General features: G+C 34.3%; 3 protein-coding genes across 3 annotated transcripts; all 3 read right to left on the reverse strand.

The window, feature by feature from the left end:
* Positions 1 to 410: 410 nt before the first annotated feature.
* LOC110660248 (GATA transcription factor 15) lies at positions 411 to 1,586 on the reverse strand. The gene is made up of 3 exons (XM_058136546.1): positions 1,061 to 1,586; positions 850 to 972; positions 411 to 762 (listed from the first exon to the last, which is right to left on the reverse strand). Exons 1-3 carry the CDS (start codon positions 1,079 to 1,081, stop codon positions 487 to 489), a joined length of 420 nt encoding a protein of 139 aa, XP_057992529.1. The 5' UTR covers positions 1,082 to 1,586; the 3' UTR covers positions 411 to 486.
* Positions 1,587 to 4,420: 2,834 nt separating this feature from the next.
* LOC110660246 (importin subunit alpha-2) lies at positions 4,421 to 8,903 on the reverse strand. Its single transcript, XM_021818477.2, has 11 exons — positions 8,513 to 8,903; positions 8,265 to 8,361; positions 8,087 to 8,178; positions 7,844 to 7,975; positions 7,564 to 7,749; positions 7,305 to 7,468; positions 7,136 to 7,214; positions 6,057 to 6,185; positions 5,720 to 5,847; positions 5,230 to 5,604; positions 4,421 to 5,028 (listed from the first exon to the last, which is right to left on the reverse strand). The coding sequence occupies exons 1-10, from the start codon at positions 8,720 to 8,722 to the stop codon at positions 5,232 to 5,234; spliced, it is 1,590 nt and encodes a 529-aa protein (XP_021674169.2). The 5' UTR covers positions 8,723 to 8,903; the 3' UTR covers positions 4,421 to 5,028; positions 5,230 to 5,231.
* Positions 8,904 to 9,127: 224 nt separating this feature from the next.
* Positions 9,128 to 10,676, reverse strand: LOC110660247 (uncharacterized). The gene is made up of 3 exons (XM_021818478.2): positions 10,168 to 10,676; positions 9,814 to 10,067; positions 9,128 to 9,697 (listed from the first exon to the last, which is right to left on the reverse strand). Exons 1-3 carry the CDS (start codon positions 10,324 to 10,326, stop codon positions 9,307 to 9,309), a joined length of 804 nt encoding a protein of 267 aa, XP_021674170.2. The 5' UTR covers positions 10,327 to 10,676; the 3' UTR covers positions 9,128 to 9,306.
* Between the last annotated feature and the right edge of the window lie 5,280 nt (positions 10,677 to 15,956).

Genomic DNA, 15,956 nt, shown 5'->3' on the forward strand with positions numbered 1-15,956 from the left:
TAGGAAAAACAAAAAGGAAAAAGAACAAAGAAAAGGAAAAGTGAAAAGTCACATTTTGAAACCTGAAAGGTCGTTACACTTGGAGTGTTTGGCTCCTAGGAAAATAGGATGGCGCTCAACAGACCGTACTAACGACACTTTGAATTTAATCTTTCGTTTCGCCCCAAAGCAGAAAAAAAAAAAAAAAGAAAAATCTCATTCCCGCTCCTTCCACTTTTGTAATTTCTCACACTATCAATAGTTTTTGGAATTCATCTTTCAATTTTATGCATCAGGAAATGTAAAATGTGGCACATTGAATTACTATGTCAGGCAAACTGTAGACAAACAATATCCGGTTGCTTGAATTCCTTCCGAAACCCCAAAATACAGTTAGCACAAAAGCTTGTAAAATCAACGCCTCAAAAAAATGAACAACATACACTTGACATTTCAACTTAATTGGGTCAGCTAATACAACAATTCTTGATTCCATTATTACCCCTCCTAAGCATACACTGAGCCATAAGATAGAGCCATTAATAGCACAGCTGCTTGCTCTTCCTCTCCTAGCTTCCTCCTCTGCTTTTCCACCGTTGATCTCTGCATCAATACCTCTCTACCCAAAGCCAACAACCTCTGCTTTAACCCATCTCCTAATCTATTGCTTGAACTATGATGATTGTTTCCTTTCTTCGCTTTCTTCTCATTTGCTCCTCTGTTCAAACCCAAACTGTCCCTTTTCTTCTTCCTGCTTCTAATTCCACATGCGTTGCACAGTGACTGCAAATCAAACACTAAATCATCAATATCGCTATCAGATCAAACCTTAATCAGTGCACGTATAGCTGATCTGTCAGCTATTACTACCTTAGGGCCAGCTGGGCCTCCTCTCCAGAGTGGCGTCTTTGAAGTTCCGCAATCGGCACAGGTCTTCTTCTGCTGATGTTCTCCTTCGGTTGATCTGCTACTCATATCCTCATTCTCTGATCCCTGCGCAGCAGACATAAATGGAGCTCGATTAGCGAAGATTTTGATGAGATCACAGATCAAATCAAGAAACAAACTCGAATTTGCTTACTTTTTCACTTGGATCCAGCATTTCAATGAACTACACTTGAGATCTAAAAGAAACCCAGGTGAGAAAAGTAGATAAGCTGAAGTGGGAAGTGAACGAAGATGGTGATTGAGATATAATAATATCAGAAAGTCAAGCTGCTAAAGCACTAAAAGCTCTAATTAATGATTGAAACAGAGAGCTACTGACGGACAGGGATCTAAGAAATTTGCGGCTATAAGCAAGAGATCAAGTAAACAAATCAATAGCTAAGCCCACAAGTAGAGAAGGAAATGATCAAAGACTCTGCGAGAGAAAGAGAGATGAAGAACCAACAACAGTTAAGCTAAAAAGAGGAAGAGTGTGCGTGTGCAGAGGTGAAACGAGGAATCAAATCCAACCGAACCGACAAAGACACACACCACACGCACAGGCGGATATGAAAAACACATTATAAATGGGACTCGAAACCCTAACGCCCGCAGAAGGAGACAATGACAAAAATGTCCCTGATTGTGAAGCTTTTTGCCCTACCGGAGAAAAGATACACCCGCCAAAACCAATAAACGGGCTTCGCTGAAAATGAACAAAAAGTGAAAGGGCGCCATTTTGTAGGTTTTTTTTTTTTTTTTGTCTCAACGAAATTAAAAAAAAAATGGCGCCATTGAGTAGGATTTTGGCTCGCAATTTGGAAATTTACTGTTTTATTCTGCCAATGACAATGAAGGCATGATCATGTGCTGCTAAATACACTCACAAGGTCAGAGATGTTACATCTGCACCGTCTGATTAGGTCAGCCCTTTTATGTTATGTTGTCAATCTTGTGCGCTTCATTATTGGAATTTGTACATTGTCAAACCATTATTCCTATTTCTTCCTAAATCTAAAACACATCACACTCAACACTTTTTTTTACTAAAAAATAAACCTATGTTAAATTTAAAAAGAATTTTTATCGAATTATAATTAATTTATTTTAATTTAAATTTATATAAATAATTAAATTATTTTATATATTAAAATAATTAATCAAATTAATATTATAATTTAATTATTTATATTCATCATTTTATACTTATACTTTTTTCATGTAGGATTTATAATCCCAACATGATCAAGTATCAGTTGAATAAATTTTGAAAGTTATTTTTAAATTTTAAAGATTATGATAAAATTATATTTGAATTTAAAAATATAACATAAAATTTTAAAATTTTATACAATAAAATCTTTTTAATTATCGATAGCTGATTTATGCAATCCATAATAATAGTAATATAAATAATTAAAAAAAAAAAGTAACAATCTTCCATATTATTGTCATTTTGGATTTTCACATTAGCACATGTGTTATTTAAATTTTTTTCAAAAATATTTTATTGTATAAAATTTTAAAATTCAATGAGTTTTATATTACATTTTTAATTTTAAGTATAGTTCTATTACAATTTTAAAGTCCAACGACGACTACTTAAATTTATTCAATATTAGTTTTGATTCAATTTCAAATTTAAATATGTGATTTCAAATTAAATTTTGAGACATCATAATCGATTCTTAAAGATTAATTTTTATTTTAATTTAGTTATAATTTCAATTAAATCTATTAATTAATTTATTTCTGTTTTTATTAAAAAAGAAAATCAATTAGATTTGTAATTCAACTTACTGGTTTTAGTTAATCTTAAATAAAATAACTTTAAAAAAGTCTTAAATAAAATTGCACAAACAGAATAGTAATTAGACAAGTTTTAAATGATTGAATTTAGGCGTTGAGCCTATGCATTATCATCTATGTATGAATGAAAAAGAAAAAGTTGCTCATTATTAACAATAAGAGTGTTTCCTATAAGTTTAACAATAGTGATTATTACCTTTCTAACTTATAACACTTTATTAATTTTATTTAAATACTGCTTTTATCTACTTTTATCCATCATTTTTTTTAAATTACTTTATTTAAAATTATCTATCACTTTGAAAAGATTAAGGTGTATTAATTTATTTTTTCAATTTTTATTCTTATATTTACTAAAAATATGTTTGGAACAAGATTAAAAAACGAACGGTTAAATATTACTTTTATAAGTTTTAATTTTTAAAAAGTGTAATTATTAAGTTAGGTCCTAAAAGTTAACATTTAACTTTTTAATAAGGTATAAATATTAATGAGATTAAAAGTTAATATAATTCTTTTAAGTATTCAAATAATATAAGCGAAGAGTTAAGAGCTTATCCCTTATTAATCTTATACCAATCACTCTCTAAGGATAATAATTATTTTAATAATTTTTTATAACTCATCGTATAATCTATCTCTTTTAATGAGATGAGATAAAAAAATAATTTAATCAATTTATAAAGAATTTTATTATAATTTAAGTAATTTAATTAATTTTTTAATTATTATATAAAATTTTAAATAATAAATAAAATAATATTTTTTAATATTTTTAAATTGATAGATAAATATTGATAAAATAATTTCTAACAAACGATAGACGGTAGAGGGAGAGTATTAATTAACATTTTGTATAATGAGGAGGACAATTAAAGCTTAAAAGCAATAAATAGACATTCATGGAGAGTAAAAGAAAGTGAAAGTTCATAACTCGAAAGTGGTAAGGTCAAATTTTTTTTTTTTTCCAAATTTATTTGATATTTTCAATGAGACCGAAAAAGAACGAACGTGGACAGTGCGAGTCTCTTATTAAATGATACAAACATTATTAATAGGTTCAAGAATTTTGCTTTTAATAAGTTTGCTGTTCTCAGTTATAAAAGTAAATAAATTTGCTGTTGTCTCACTTCCCCATCCACATTCATTAAGTTGGAGAATTGAGCCTCTCCCTTTTCCTTTTCGTAACCTTAAAAATCAAATATTTTTCTTGCGGTACTTATATATTTATTATTTTTAATTAAATTTATATAAATATTTAATTTAAAAATTATTAAACTCACCATAAATTAATAAATAAATTTTAATTTAAAAAATAATAAATAAAATAATAAATATAGTATTTAATTAATTTTTAATAATTTACTCACCCGCCCACCAACGGCAAGTACCAGCCGAATTTAATAATGCTGCTTGGAACCATAAGCACAAAGTTAAGCAACAGCTGTTAAAGAGATGTTCGGCTCGGCCCATTCTTTGTCTGCTTATAGGTCCATTTCAAGTTAATGAACTTTTTTTCTAAAAAAAAAAATAATTTGAAATTTATCAAAACATATTTGTTTTATTTTATGTTAATTTCAACATTATTTTACAAGAAAGCACAACTCAAATTAAAGATATTCATGCTATGAAACACAATATGTTTTTTTTTTTTATTAAATTAGTAATCTATGGTCAACAAGCGTTATCAAAATTAAGAAAATAATAAATCAGGACACTGACAACAGATTCTATAAATTGTTTGGCAAGATAACTCCTGCCTACATGACAATGAAATGAAACTCCCAATTTTCTTTCCAATAAAGAAGACTCTTTTAACATGCAATGTGTTCGACTGCCACTTCTCGAATCAAAACATGAACAGCAATAATCATTTTTTGTTCACTTGAAATACATCAGGAAAATGAGGTTTATGCTTAATATATTCACGGAATCAATGATAAAATGAATACTAATGGTGTAAAACTACTATTACAACCAAGACTCTGAAAACAAGGACCCATGTTGCACACAACTATACCTTCACCAGCACTTTAGCCCACCCATTCAGTGATTCAAGTAAGAAGGCCATACTCATGCAAACAATAAACCTTTGTGAACGCCTTTCATATCACATCATCATATAGTATTTTTTGGTCTAGGTAATGTGGCCATTTCAAGTCAACAGCTATGGAGTTGTAGAATAACTGGGCTGTCTAGCACCACTTTTAACAACAACAATGGACAGGAGGTGCTGCGATGGAGACTCGGACTGTACTCTACCCAACATATTTGCCACCTATAGTGTGATCTGCCCATGCCATTTATAGGTCCCTGTAAATTTTGTAAACCAAATGAATAAACCTAATCAAAGGATATTATTTTCTCATTCATTAAATGTTAAAGGCCAATGAGAACAATTAAATTGTATTACAGAGCTTCGAAATTTATAGGTAATAATATCATCAATCTAGGTTGATCACTCTAATTTAAGGTGACTTTATGCAAATACTCATTCTTTTAAGTGACACATACCTTCAGCTAAAGTTGAATCCACCAGATGGAACTGAGGGATCATTTCCACCAAACTGAAATCCTTGCTGGGAACCATCACCTGAAGGTAAAGTCTCATCATCTTCCTCTAACCAGTAAGTCTCAAGAATCTTCACGGCCTTCTCATAAATCTCATTATTGTCATGACTCTGTAGATTTTCAATCTTTTCTAATCCCTCAGCATCATCTATCATCTGGGCATACATATTATAATCTCCACTGTTCCCTAAATTTTTTTCGGCTTCCCCAACCTTCAGAATGTTCTCTAATCCTTCAAGACATACTGTGACAATCCTTGGATCAGGACAGACAAGGAGATCACACAATGGTTTTATGCACCCTTGACTCACCAAGTACCTATACAGAGCAGTAAATCATGTGACTAACAAGGATATGAGGGAATTAATACAAAAAAAAAAGGTTGAGAAAGCAAGCAATAATAGCATAATGCAGTTCAACAAACAACACATACTTGATTTGGTCATGAGTACCACCAGAAGTAGCGTTTGAAATTGTCCATGCAGCTTCTTTCTTTATATCAAACTCAGCATTTTGAAGCAAATTAAAAAGGGGGCCAATTAAACCAGCCTCAATTACAGCCTACATCATTCAGAAAAGATCAAGAATAAGGCCATGTACATGTGAAATTCATATTCAAAAAGCAAAAGAGAAGAACTCAAGTGTTTCATTGTGACATCCACATAAACAAGTTAGCAAATTTTGAAAATAATTAGCAGAAGCACTAGAACTTTAAACCAAGTCACACATCATAACTTAAAGCATGAACTTCCTGAGCAGTATAGACTTGCCTGAATTTGTTCCCTGTTTCCAGCTGTAATATTTGAGATGGTCCAGCAAGCTTCTTTCTTAATAATCTTTTTATGATTATGAGTCAATAGGCTTACAAGATATGGCAGTGCACCATTGTTTATTATACACTAAGAACAAGAAATTCATCATAGTTAGCCATCAAACATGTGAAGAGCAAAATTGTAAGTAGAGTTGCTAAGGAATAAAACGCACACACACACCCACACCCACACCCACACCCACAGACAGAGAACTTAAAACTCAATTTGTCCAGAGAGTTAGATTTGATCAGATGGTTATTTTGACTGATAGTAATACAATATAAAATAATCATACAAAATAATATACCACTTAGTTAAGGAATATACTCCACCAGGGAATATTCCCTAGAAAATGCTATTATATATAATCTTATAATTCTTATCCATTAAAGCTACTTCATTTTCCTTTTGTTCAAAATTGCTGAACTTCACACTTTCAATACCATAAGCAAATATTGTGAAACGGAATGTGGCATAAAAATAAAAATCACGCTGAGGAAAAAAAATTGCAATATTTTGCCAAAAAATGAAATGGAAGAAAAAGCCAATGAGAATATGAGATGTAATAACAAATGAAATGATAAGAGACTGAGTTCAAGCCACCACATCTTATACAGGAGACAATCCTTGAATGCAAGTTTTTATTTCTAGTTGGTCAAGTCTCACGAATTGGCATTTTTTGCCATTTCAAGTTGATGGGCTTCTGTTGTTTATTACCTTTCCCAAATATACAACACTTGTGGAGCGTAGGTAATATTCAAGGTGAAAGTAAATTGTATCATAAGCACCTAGATTTCTCAGCTTTCAAAAGCAAACCACTGTAATATTCAGAACCGTAACTCCTTCATGCATCCTAGTTTTGATTTCCGCGACATGATAATTTTTCAATAATGCCTCCAAAACTGATGCATAAGCCATGCTAGTATCATTTAAGGGACATAAGAACCATAAACATTTTGTTCAAAAATAATTTAACAAATTTTTATTAGAAAAATAGAGCAGATGAATGCAATTGTATTTCTATTGAAATTTCATACCTGAGTCTGGATATCATCCCCAGTCACAATATTTCCAACAGTGCGAAGGGCAGGAACAAGCACTGAAGGAGATGGATGGCTGAAACAGTAAAATATATTAAACCATCAAGTTTATAGAATGGGAAGTAAGGAAACGACTAAACAAAGCAATCAATAAAACGTTACTCACAGGAGGAGCTCAATAAGTCGGGGACAGACACCTGCCTCAATCACAGCTTGGATTTTGTCATTTGTACCATCAGAAAGATAAGAAAGTGCCCAACAGGCATCAGTTAAAACTTCTTCATCAGTTGAATGTACAAGACGTTCAAGTGCTGGAAGTGCGGGCCTCACCTGCCCATTTACATTCCTTGAGTTATGAACTTTGAAGAACAGCTACAGCAAAGCTTCAATTCTATGCCCAATGATGCACAAAAGCAGACAATAACCTGTTCAAATGGAGGCTGAGGCTTGCCCCTGCAGAAGTTTGATAGTGTCCAGGTGGCATTCCTCAACATTGAGAGCTTTGCATGCTCATTCAGCTGGGCCAACAAAGGAAGCAAAGCTCCCTTGCTGAGAACAAGATCACGACATTTTGGGGAGTCACCAGCAACATTTCCCAATGCCCACACAGCCTAAATTTCACCGAGGATAATATTAGAAAGCCCCAAATGCTATACCTTACGCAATTGCAATAACTGGACTGGAGTAGCTAAAAATACTACATACCTGCTCCCGAACATCATCACTAGGAGAAGCAAGAAGCTTAACAAATATTGGAACTGCACCATGATCAATTACCACCCTAGTGTTCTCCGAGGTTCCAGAAGCAATATTTGTGAGTGCCCAAGCAGCCTCAAACTATAAAAATTCCATAAATTGGCACATAGGGGTACATATTAGCAATCCAGGCTAGTTTAAACATATTAATTAGAGAAATATAAGAAATTGCGTTACTGTACAAATACGGACCTGAAGTTGAGGGAAATCGTCCCTCACAAGAAACTCAACAAATCGAGGAACAACCCCGGATTGTATAACTTCCTCAATAGGAGGACTTCGTTCTGATAAAAAAAAGTACAGAAATTTAGTCACAGCCAATCAAGGGCAAACAAAAATGAAACGAAACAATATACATATGCATAAATACCGATTGATAGCAGTTTTCGAAACTGAGTGGTCGCTTCTAGCTGCAAGCTGCCATCATCAGACCAAACGCTAGCGACCATTGAAGGCAAACTTTCTAACTGAAATTTAAAGAAAAATGGCAACCGTCAAAACCAATTGAAATCCAAAACCATGAACCCACGCTTCAAATTTCAAAACCCACAAAATCCAGAGTAACGTAAAAAATCCTAACCCAAGTGAAATCCATAGTATCATTTGATGCATAGATACCTTCTTTTCCGTAGTAGAAGAAAGGACAGTGGGAGGGAACTGCTGAGCCTGGAGGGCTTCGCGGCGTTTCTTCTGTAAGCTCTCTTCGCGCTTGCTTTTTCGGATCTCCACCATGTTGTCCTCTCTCCTCCGCCGACCTTCATCGGCGTCGACAGCGACCTTGTAACGGTTCCGGCGAACCTCGGTTCTGGTGCTGGGTCTCAACGACATGATTACTCGTAGAAACAGGAAAGCTAAGAAAAAGCAGGTGCAATTAATTTGAGATAGAGCGAAGCAAACCCTACTGGTTGATGGCTAGTGAGTGTAAAAATGAACTTGGAAACTTCTAACACAACTAGAGACTGTTCCTGTTTTTAACAAGTAAATCAGGCTTAATTAGACTTTAATTAAGAAGAGCCATTAACCCTACGTTAGGTTAATCTGGCACTAGAGTTGATACTTTCCAACCAATAAGAGTGAAATCGGAGTGCGACAGTGACGTCGTAAATTAATATTCCAATATATGAATCACTTTATATATTCATGTCAGGATCAATGTGGGACAAGATTCTCAATATACTGAAAACAGAATATGCTGATTGGGTTCGTCTCCTGTTTTGATCTGACGAACGAATCTTAATAAATTTAAGTTTATTTCATCTCGACATAACACTCAATTCCCAGAAATATGTTGTTAGAAAAAAAAAAAAAAAAAGAAAAATTCTTTTTACAAAAATAAATGAATTACACTTTTCACCATATCCTATGTAGCTTTGCTGCAAGTGGCGCCAACATGCATCTTTAATTTGCTTGTCTTACACTAAACTCAAGTTCTTGCTAAAAGCTTGTCGATCTCTAAATGGTGTTTGCACAATTTGATGACTCTCTCCAGCAATAGGATTCTCCCTTGCAGTGGCAGAAATTTGATGCGGAGGTGATCGTGGCGGTGACGCGTAGAGGACGGAGGCTTCAAGCATCTGTCGCCGCAGGTTTTCGTGCTCTTGGGATATTCTTTGTGCACGCAACGCTGTCAAGTATAACCCAGAAGCAAGAAACACTGTTAGTAATGAAAAGACTCCGGCAGCAGAGAACAAGCCTTGTTTGATGATGAGGCAACTTGGCCTTGGTCTAGACCAATTCTTCAGGTGCCCCGATTCCACACTCAGTCCGATTAACAGCAAGATTTCCCCAATAGCAAAGCAAAGCCTGCAAGGAATCATATTATTTTTCAAATTCATCAATTGAATCCTTTCTAATTAGGATGGATAATAAATGAAAATAGTGAAATAATATATAAAAAAAGGGCTGGTCCATTATTATACCAAGTAGCAACGAAGAAAAAACCTGCTTGCCAGGTTATAGTCTTGGCAGAAGCATAATTGTGGTCCCAGGTAAGCAAAACTGGAGGAGGTGCTTTACTTATCGCAATCAACATGTACCCGTGTTCCACTACCATGGCAACTGCTAGTCCCACAAATGCAACGGCAGCACATAACAATGGTGTCTTGCCACTGCCACTGTATACACATTCATAGTTCACAGTATTTCCTTTAACATCCCCAGCTACCCATGTTACCTGCAAAGTGACGCCAGAAAAATTGTGTTCTAAATTGGTATCCAAGTTAATAAGTTAAGTGTAATTCTCCATATTTCGCAAGGAGGTCCAGTGGGTTTACCTGGGAACGAGTGGCTTCGGCAATGAGACAAAGAATGAAGCAAAAAAGGCCACATAAAATGGTGAGGACCATTAGGAAGGCAGCTGTTTTGCTACCCAAATCTGTGCATCGAGGACCTGGCGCAAGATCAGCATGTGTGATTGCTTTTCTTTGTGGCATGGTTGAGTCCTGAAAGACTAACAATTTGTGCAGAATCAAGAAGACAAGGAAGAAAAACAATGAGGGCTATACGGATGAAATCCATTGATAAAAAGGCGTAGAATTGCAGAATTGCTTGGAGCAAAGGTTGCTTAAAGGCCAAAGATTCTCAGGTTCTGGGCTTTAGTGTTAAGCATTCACACAGGGATTGTTGGTTCTCAAGATTTCGCTTTAAAGTTATATTCTTGCTCAAACAAGATATAATGCAGCAAGAAATTGCCAATGGCGGACACGTGTACTATCTCCTCTCCTCCCTCACCAGCTAAAAGTACATTTTTTATCACTTGTTTTCTTCTCAGACTCAAAGTGCATTTTGGTATTCTGTTAAATTATATGCTTTCAAAAGTATATGATAGAAGGTGGTTCGTGCATCCAAATCCGATGACTAATTTTGATTTTAATCCATAATTTGAATCTTTATCATAAGATCCATCTCATCCTGTACAGAAACTTCACAAAAAAAAAAAAAAACTCTAAAATGTCTGAATTGGGGGTTACTGATTCTTTCAATTCTATTGAGAGGCATCTCAATGGAGAAATTGATCAGGTAAAAAATTGATTTTTCATTTCTCTTTTTCCCTTTATATATAATTTTCTCTAATATTCCTTGTTTCCTTTTAATCTCACTTTTTCTTTTTAAATAACTTGTCCCATTCTTGCAAAATCAATAAAGGCATTAATGTTGAGCAATTGAGTAACCTTCTTATCTGAGAGAGTACACCGTATAATCTTCTGAATCATGTTAAACCTGCTATGTTTCTGCAAAGAGGGCTTTGTTCTATTTCACCATCTCAATTGGCCTCTGCTCAACTTGTCCAACTTGGCTTAGCACCATCTGATCCAATGTTATTTTCTTAATTAAGTCGTTTTTCTTTTTTCTCTACTTAAAAAGATATGAGTTTTACTCGTTAAACCTCCATCAGTCATTAATCATCTATTTATATCGTTCGATCAGTCAGTGATTTCAAGTGGAGAGAAAGAAAAATAGAAAAGATGGCATATGGGTTGACTAAATTTTCGATGAGAAATTTTAATATGAGAATGGACGGCCTAACATTGCAGATAAAAGTCAACAAAGGAAAAAAGAATGGACGGTTGTCATTGTTGGCAACGCCATCATTATATCATTAATCCCCCAACAATTAACATTGAAAGGCACTGTGGCACCAAATTCAGACTATTCGCTGTGATGGCAAATCAGGGCTAGAAAAGAACAAGTGACAGAAAGTTGACACACAAGGAATATTGGAATGGATGCCCTTTTGCATTATGTGCTGCCCTGATGAATTGTCAAATATCTGCATAATTCAAATCCCTACACCAGAAGAATGGGACAGGCTCTGGTGGTGGTGAATTCACCAGAAACTCCTTCAAGCAACAAGCTAAAATATTCTATCCATTGAACTCCATTGCACTCAATACACCCTTTCTACTTCTCTGTTCAATCACATCAATTTGTGTATGCATACATGATGGATGGAGTTGAGCTAGGGCCTGGGGTTGACCTAATATATGAGTGCATCTGTTGGTTTTTATTATTTGAAATTCCAAAAAAGGAGAAATCCCTGAAATGAAATGAAATGATGGCGCTAATCACATTCAACTAGTCAATTCATGCACTCCCTTGTGCTTCTGTTTATGTTGTTTTCATTTGTTGCACAAACGGCAAAAACAAAATGTGGCCTTCTATATTCTCATTTATCTTTTCTACCAAATTACTACGAAAGCATATTAATATTCTTTGAGAACTCTTAAAACCAACAAACAACGGATGGAATTGCCTTAGACCTTGGTGCATCTTTTCTTGTGTAACCAAGAAGATTAGGAAACTTATTCCACGGGTAAGAATTTTACTAGTCGATGCTTTCTGCGCCCCACAGATATGGCTTCACCCCTAACCCCCACTTTCTTCCAACATATATTCCTTAGTAGCTTCCTAAGGCTTCATCATATTTAAGAATCTCATAGCTTAATTCTATAAAACCATAAGAACTTACCAATACCATTTTACATTGCAGTTCTGCATTCTGGAATATATGGCTTCTGAAGAGGACATCGTTGTGGATCTGGATGCTTGCACCAGCAACAAACAAGTAACTGAAGCAGATAAAAAGCCTAACACGAAAGGTGCCGGCAACTCTAATTTTGAGAAAGCACTGGCACGGAGAGCACTTTTTGGGTCGCACAATCATCGGGTTAAGGGCAGAAAAATTGTCAACAATGGTGAAAGATTGTCGCCAAGCAGGCTAAGCAAGGTTTCATTGGCTGACGAATAGGTAGACTGGGGTATAGGTCTTGCATTATTTAGCGTGTAAAAATTTCTGTTGTAGCCTGTATCAGTAGAAAAAGAAATGAAGAAGAATAAGATCCAACATGGATGCGTTAGACAGAAGGCATATGAATCTAAACAAGATTCTTAATCTGTCTGTAGCATGTGTAGTATTACCACTAAAACCATTTAATAGCAACTAAATAATGCATGTTAGAAAACTAGAATTTTGATAAGAAAAAAAAAATGAAACATCAAATCTAAATGCATTTCATATGTATCTGGAATTTTTTTTTTATGTAGTGAAGAGTGCTTAAATTTTTGTATGATGAAATTTGGAAAGGACAAAAACAGTACAAGGAATAAACAAAGACTATATCCTGTAATGCAATTGCTTCTTATACCAACTACTAGTGTACCACCACCGTTATTGTAGTTCGGATGTATCCTAGTGCAGCACCATTCAAATGATCACTTCCCATTATTGGACAATCTGATGCATCATGTCCATACTGACTGAGTCAGCTAGGACCAGAACAATGCCTTCGTTTGCTGGATGTAATCATTTTCATCTCTGGGCGTTCTCTCTTTTAGCTTTCCGAGACTGACTGAGTCATGAAGATTTCCAATTGCAACGGTCTGAACTATTCCATCAGCATCTTCTACATCTGGTAGAGTCAATGAGTCAGATGGGCAATTGTATGCATCATCCACATGTGCCTGCCTAGGAAGATCCTTAATATGTGATAATAAAATGGCAATTTGCTCACATTCAACATCACGGCATTCCTCTGTTTCAATTTATTCTGCAAAACTCCTACATTCATAGTCCTGTGTATTTCACTGTTCCGCTGACCGGTGTCGGTCCTGATAATTAAGAGGATTAGGACCATGTTTAAGTCATCTAGAAAAATCATGAATAAAAATAAATAGCCATTATATGATAATGAAATGAAAACTTAGAAAATAAAGCATAAAGGTTAAATGAGCCGGGGTCATAGCGATGAGTGACCGTACCTGAAAGTGAAAGTGACTGCGAATTCAGTTGTAACCCCAATTTCATACGGGACATTATTACATCGCAATCCTAATAATAATTGCGAAGCTAGTGGAAATAAGAAAACCACAGAAAAGAGTTGAGAATTAGGTCAAATAATTAGATCAGGGCTTAGAAAGAAATACAGTATTATTGAAAAACCGGATCAGACAGGTGAGGGGCAAATTGGTCAATTCACTTTTAGAGGTGACTCTTGGCCTAACATCCCAATAAAATGTGAGAAAATAAAATTTTAAAATATAGATGTAAATTAAAAAAATAAGGAGAAAACAAAGAAAAAAAAAGAAATTAAATTAACTTATATGACATCACTACAGTGACATCACCATGAGGCAATAATTAGAATTTCTTAATTATGAAAATTATGGGATAAATGTACACAAAATAAAAGTTAAATATACAAATTTAAAAAGGAGAAAAAAAAAAGTTGTCTTCAACCTCTTGTATGCCGTCCCTCTCTCCTCTCCCACCTCTCTCTCTCTTAACCTCCATGAAAGCTTAATTTAAGCTTTTTTAAACAAAAAAATTTGCCCTAATTTTCCCAACTCACTTAATTAAACCTTATCCTTGCAACTTGAAAAGAAGATTGAATAAGGAAGAAGAGGGAAAATTTGAGAAATCAAGGAGCTAGAAAAGCTATACAAGAGTTTATTCATCAATCACTTGATTTCCCTTTAGATTCATGCTCATATACATGAGTTAACTTAGAAATTGTGAAAAATTAAACAAAAATGTTGGATTATGGGACAATTAGGGAATTTCAGTTGCCATGGTGGTTATATGAATTGATGTATTTTAGTTTGATTAAACATGTATACAAGTTCAAATAAGTGTGTAGGTAGGAATTAGGTACTTTAATTTCACCAATTGTGCAATTTAGAGAAATCAGGGTTCTTGACTTAGGAAAATTAGGGGAAAATTTAGGGGTTTTTGAAATTGAGGCAAATTGACCTAATTAAGACTCAAAATGGTCAATTGGGGCCAATTAGAGTGTGTTGCGATGGTGAGAACTGAAATTAAATTCGGATTGGTAAGGGTCCAATTCTGGACAGCCAGACCTTGGTCCACTCAAAGGATCAAAACTGCAATTATGCTACTCCAATTGGTGTGAGGCCAATTGGAGATGAAATTAGACACATAATGCCATAATTTTTGTGTGGAAACCCTACCCTGAAAAAGACTTTAAGTTAGTGAAAAATTAGGTCAAACTCGGATTAGGCACACTGCCACTGTATAGAAATGACCAAATAAACAGTATTTATTCATTTGGCCATAACTTGGTGTAGGAAGGTCCAAATGACCTGAATTTTATAACGATGGAAAGCTAAAACATAGCACTACAACTTTTATGAAGAACATAAGCTCAAATTCTAACCATAACCCATCCAAAAAGTGAGCTGCAGTCGGCACACCAAAACTACCAGAGCAAAACTAGTGCCCAGAATTTTGAGTTAAAACCAATCCGGCCAACTACCTTAAAATTAACATAACTTGAGCTACAAAACTTCAAATAGAGTGATTCAAAAAGAGAATTAAAGCTAAGACAATAAGGAACAACTTTGATGAAGGAAAGTTGGCCAAATTCCCACTGTAACCAGACCAATGGAATAGTAGAATATAATGATCCAAAACTTAAAATTTAAAATTTCTCTTAGGAGGTTTAGAAATTGAAATGGCAACTAATGCCAACAAATTTGACACTCAAAATGTGGTATGTGAGTGTAATTGGAATTTACATACCTATTAAGAATGAAAAAGTCAACATTTTGACTTGAATAGTACAATAAATAGTAACTCTAAATTACCAAATTCAAAGAATTCCATTTTTAAGCAAGTTTAGGTGTACATTCAAGTATGCATGAAATTAACTATTAGATCAATTATGAAACTTGATACTGAAACACTGTAAATTGTGTGTTTTAGTTGGAAAAGAGACTGAGAAGGAAGATAAGGAAAAGTGAGTCAAGGCCTAGAGGCGACTCATTCCAGGTTTGTGCACAATAAATTTTGCTTTACTATTTTCAAGTTGAAAATTTGGTTTAGATATGCATTGTAAACTATTTGTATTAATTATTAGATTCGAGAAATACTGTGTTGCCCTTTATGTATGGAAATTTGAAATAAAAATTTGATTTGTGTTTTGCATGAAATAATTGAATAACTTGATTTAAATTGATTTTGGATTCACACTTAGTATGACAGTACCATTATATTCCTCATCCATTTATAGGCTTAAGATAGATTACTTTCCTCCCTTTCTGACTT

The sequence above is a fragment of the Hevea brasiliensis genome, chromosome 15 (assembly GCF_030052815.1).
Source record: "Hevea brasiliensis isolate MT/VB/25A 57/8 chromosome 15, ASM3005281v1, whole genome shotgun sequence".
Lineage (NCBI taxonomy): Eukaryota > Viridiplantae > Streptophyta > Magnoliopsida > Malpighiales > Euphorbiaceae > Hevea > Hevea brasiliensis.